Raw genomic sequence first — 4688 nt, forward strand, 5'->3', positions numbered from 1 at the left:
TTCCTCTGTGCTTCTTTCACAATTACTGCTTGTACACCTGGGGTGTTATAATTGGTTTGGTGGGCCATTAACCCCTGGTATGCCACCACTCTGCCTGTCTTGTTAACAGGAAGGAGTTGGGGGGGTTGCTGGTTGCTATTAACTACCAAGCCTCCCCTCCCTAAGCCACAATGACATCACACACGTGTCACAGCAGATGACATCACAGAGGCTGGGTAGGTATATGCCCTGGTGTTGGCAGTTTGCAGAAGCCCTCAGGCAGTACAAGGAGTAACAAGCATGGAGCTGTTACAGAGCCATGACCTTGAAGCGCTGAGAAATGAGAATGTCAGGCTGCTGACAGAAAATGGAGAGCTGCGTAAGATGGTGGGCCTGATGCAGGAGAACCTAGAGTTGCGCTGCACTCTGAGAGACCATGAAAGCACCGTGCGCAGCCTATCACCCTCCGGGAAGGAGCACAAGGAATCCAAGTCCATGGGTAAGAGGAGGGGGTAGGGGTGGGGGAGACTTCTCCATAGGGGATGGTCAAGGGATGCCTGCTCGATCTGGGGGTGCCTGTGATGTTCTGCAGAGAGAAAGAGGGGGTTCTGTGGTGTGCAGTGCCGTAAACGCATGTATATAGAGGGATGGTTACATTACTAATTGGGGGGTCAGATTTAATATAGAGAGGGGTGTATTAGTAAACAGAGGGGTGTGTGTATAAAGAGGAGAGAAGGAAAGGCTAATTGGGGCTGGGGGAGAGATTGGGTGTAACACTATCTCAGGCTGGGAAATGCAGTAAGAACACAGTGACACACAGGGACACAGCACCACACAAACTCAACAACCCCACAAGTCTATACAACCCACATCTTAAGCATGAACTGGTGGTGGAAGCACTCAGATGTACAAGCACACAATGTCACAATAATAGAGCAACACACAGGAACATATGCACACAAAAGCCAGCACACACCAACACATAACTAGTTGACACAAAGTGATAGACACGCTGACACACAACCAAGTAACACAAACATACACCGATACAAACTGACACCAAGTGATACACACTATAAAATAGCCAATAGCACAACATGGCAAACATATTTCACAGACACACACTGAAATACAGCTAACAACAGTGAGTGTCTGTGTACTGGTGTGTATAATGTGTGTTATCGCAGACATATACACAGGTGCACACTGACACATTCACAAACTGATACAAACACCTTGGGAAGAAATGACTGAGGTTTGATTGTGAAGTGTGACTTAGAGGAGTCCTGGTCTCAGGTTATAGGGGAGGAGGGACGCAGCTTAAATACCTAAAACAGGTTTGTAGGGGGCTGCCCTGGGAGCTGGGGGGCTATAGTATCAGCAGGATGTGCATTGGGGGCTCCTCTGTTTGTATAGGTGGGTGGGAGAGTGGACAGTGGGTGATGGAAGGGGGTGCAAAGCAATAAAGGGTGGGAGCACATTATTAAGGGGGAGGGCACACAGTAATAAGGGAGAGCAGCAGTAATGGGTTACCCTTATCACTGGAGCACAGTAAAGAAAAGGGAGGGGGAAGCACAGTGATAATGGGGAATTGCCCACTAATGAGGGGCGCACACTAATAATAACGGGAACACAGTAATTGGTCTAATCTGCACCTTTCCAATTTTTTTTATATCCTGAAAACTTTAGATAAAAAAGACGACGCCAATGTCCCCCGATGCCGAGGTAAGAAGAGGACCCCCGCCCCTCTCCATCTCCCTAACTTATTAGTGCATGGGCAGTAAAGGGGGGGGGGATGTAGAGAAGATGATGTAGCATAGACAGGTCATAATGATACATACAATTACCCCACCCATCACTGGCCTTTGGAACTAGTAACTAGTAGTCATGCTTCTGCCAACTACCTACAAGTTTGGGTCACCACAGTGGCAGCATCCACTAAAGCTCACCAACCAGGCCTATATCTGATGCCACCTATATCTGATGCCACCAATAGACCAGCACATGTCGAGAGGGAAATAAACAATACCAATGAAACCGCCATGATGGATACCACCAGCACACATACTAATTGGGCAGCCTATGGGCCACCATCTCACCATGTCCATGGGCACTTTTAATCTCAATCACCATTCATAGGAGCCAACCAACACCACCAACCTTCAGGGGAGCATCCAGTATCGACTAGCAAATAGGCACCAATCTTCATGGGGCACTGAACACCCAACACATTCCAACATCTCTATCGGGTGACCAGTCCATATCTCCACTAGGCAACCAGTACCAACCAATCAACATCTCCACTGGGAAACCATCTGCCATTGTACAATAATATCTCTAGAGCCATCCCACAATACCATTGATCAGTTTGATTCTGGGGCTTAACACATATTCCTCAATCCTCTCCCCTCCCCATTTATTTGCTATTCTACTGCTGACTGCTACCCTTTTACACAATCTATCTACCCTTTTATCTCCTCCAGACCCCAAACAGCTCCAACGTTGCCAACGAATTGTAGGCGAAATTTCCTTTCAGCTTGATCGAAGGATCCTCTCGTCCATTTTCCTGGAGCAGAGCCGACTCTACGGATACACTGTATCGAACGTTCAGGAGAAAATCTTGCAGGTCAAGAGCGGGGCTCCTACAACTATGAGCAGGGGGGAGGAGGGAGGCAAGAAGGGGGGGGGGGAGAAATCTAGGGCAGTTGGGCCAACCCCTTCCCACCTGTAAATAAGAGTGCTATTTAATGCCCCACCTGTTGTTTTGTTTAGAGTCCAAGGATACAGACCCCATTATCAAAGCCGGAATTAAACTCACAACAGTCAGTTAGGTTCCATAATTTGGGTTTTCACTCATGTTGTCTATTTTTAGATTAGTTTAATGTTTGCCCTTTCTGTAACCCCACTCTCCACTTTGAGTAAACACTCGTCTTAAGTTTTAAGGATCACCCCATTGTTCTGTTGGTCTTCATGAGAATGTGAGGTGTAGAAGTAGACTGTCCCTGGGTTTCTTCCGGCACATGTTTTTTTAACTCTCTTCCTCTGTCTATAGGCAACCTCCTGCCCGTTAACCAATAAGGTGGATGAGTCTCAGAGAGGTGAGATGAACCGACGCTTCATGGACATTATGAACCGGCTAAAGAAGTATGGCTATGACCCCCGTGTGCATCCCACCTTCTCAGAGTACCTGGTCAACACCTATGGCATTATGAAGGACCGGCCACTCCCTGGAACTAGCGAACTAGTATCATACAGTGACCCTGAGGTCATCCGGAAGATGGCGGCTGAGGCCATGCCAGCCGATGTGCTGAAGGATGTGGATGTCCTCCTCAAATGTCTGATCAACCTGGCCAAAGAGGATGGAAAGCCTCTGTTCATCTGGTAGAGAGGGGTCACCCCATCCCCTCCTATCCTCCACCCACAAATCATTCCACCAGTATCTACGACCAATAAAAGATCCATAAAAACTATTAAATGTCTTCTCTATAGTTTTACTCCAGCATAACAGAATTCAGCATTCTTGTGTTTGCACATAATAACTAAATGTTTATTTTGAAAATAATTACTTAAATATAAAAATAGTAAGAATGACGACGATGATGTTTCAAATAGACTGATATTCTTAAGAATAGTTGCACATAGTGGGCTTCTTTCTGTTGGTAACTTCTTCAGATATTCAGCACCTCTTTCCTCTCTCCGTGATGTTATCTCCCTCCTGGTCTCCTGCCTGGCCTCTGGCCTTTCTTCCTTTCTCCTTCCTAGCTTCGCTGCCCCACTGAAGGACTTGTTATCCAGATAATATTCCTTGAATCAGCTCTCTTACCTCTAACTGTTATATCCTAACATGGCCTTTCATACATTACTGAGGTCAGGGGAACTCCTTCTGAACATATAGGGAGCGTAAAGCTTGTTGCACTGAAATGATTACTTCAGCATATCTTTACTGGTCAAATGCAAATGGTCCTATTACAGCAGTTACTCCAGTTCGGACTTACAGCTGTTCAACAACTTGAGACCACGAATTGACTTTTGGGGTGACACAGTGACACAGTAACACAGTAACACAGTAACACAGTGACACAGTAGCACAGTGACACAGTAGCACAGTGACACAGTGACACAGTAGCACAGTAGCACAGTGACACAGTAGCACAGTGACACAGTGATACAGTAGCACAGTAACACAGTAGCACCACTTAATAAGCGCTTAATAAAGCGGTCATACAAATCTTTGACCTGGATATTAAAGGACTCATTAGTGGAACAATTGCGTCGGAGTCGTATTAGTTGGCCCTTTGGTATACTTCTGATTAGGGCTTTCGGGTGGCAGCTGTTAGCGCGCAAGAAGGTATTCTGAGAATTCGGTTTTCGGAATACATCAGTGTTGATTTTGAGTGAATTATTAATATATAAATATAAGTCTAAGTAGTGTATGTGATGATAATTGAAAGTGTATGTGAATTTGAGATTAAAATTATTAGTGTTAAGTGTGTTGATAAATAATAATAACGTAGTGACATCACCATCCCAAATGAACAATAAGTCGTCAATGAAACGACGGTAAAATAAAATGTGCTCCCTATAAATGTTCGCTTCTCCAAACACGTGGAGCGACTCCCACCAACCCATGAAAAGGTTGGCGTATGAGGGGGCAAAACTTGTCCCCATAGCCGTTCCACGTGTTTGATGGGGTTCACTATCTCCAGACA

The 4688-nt window shown here is 45.7% G+C and overlaps 1 protein-coding gene across 1 annotated transcript; it reads left to right on the top strand.

The window, feature by feature from the left end:
* Nucleotides 1–279: 279 nt before the first annotated feature.
* On the top strand, nucleotides 280–3418 carry LOC142474823 (speriolin-like). The gene is made up of 4 exons (XM_075580990.1): nucleotides 280–478; nucleotides 1669–1704; nucleotides 2463–2605; nucleotides 3032–3418. Exons 1-4 carry the CDS (start codon nucleotides 280–282, stop codon nucleotides 3362–3364), a joined length of 711 nt encoding a protein of 236 aa, XP_075437105.1. The 3' UTR covers nucleotides 3365–3418.
* Nucleotides 3419–4688: the final 1270 nt, after the last annotated feature.

Source organism: Ascaphus truei, chromosome 2, assembly GCF_040206685.1.
Source record: "Ascaphus truei isolate aAscTru1 chromosome 2, aAscTru1.hap1, whole genome shotgun sequence".
Classification (NCBI taxonomy): domain Eukaryota; kingdom Metazoa; phylum Chordata; class Amphibia; order Anura; family Ascaphidae; genus Ascaphus; species Ascaphus truei.

Bases quoted from the DNA above. Each gene is read 5' to 3' on its own strand.
- LOC142474823 (XM_075580990.1), top strand. From the start codon at position 280: ATGGAGCTGTTACAGAGCCATGACCTTGAAGCGCTGAGAAATGAGAAT. The intron at 479-1,668 runs GTAAGAGGAGGG...TGAAAACTTTAG, and splicing joins CAAGGAATCCAAGTCCATGG to ATAAAAAAGACGACGCCAAT. The intron at 1,705-2,462 runs GTAAGAAGAGGA...TATCTCCTCCAG, and splicing joins CAATGTCCCCCGATGCCGAG to ACCCCAAACAGCTCCAACGT.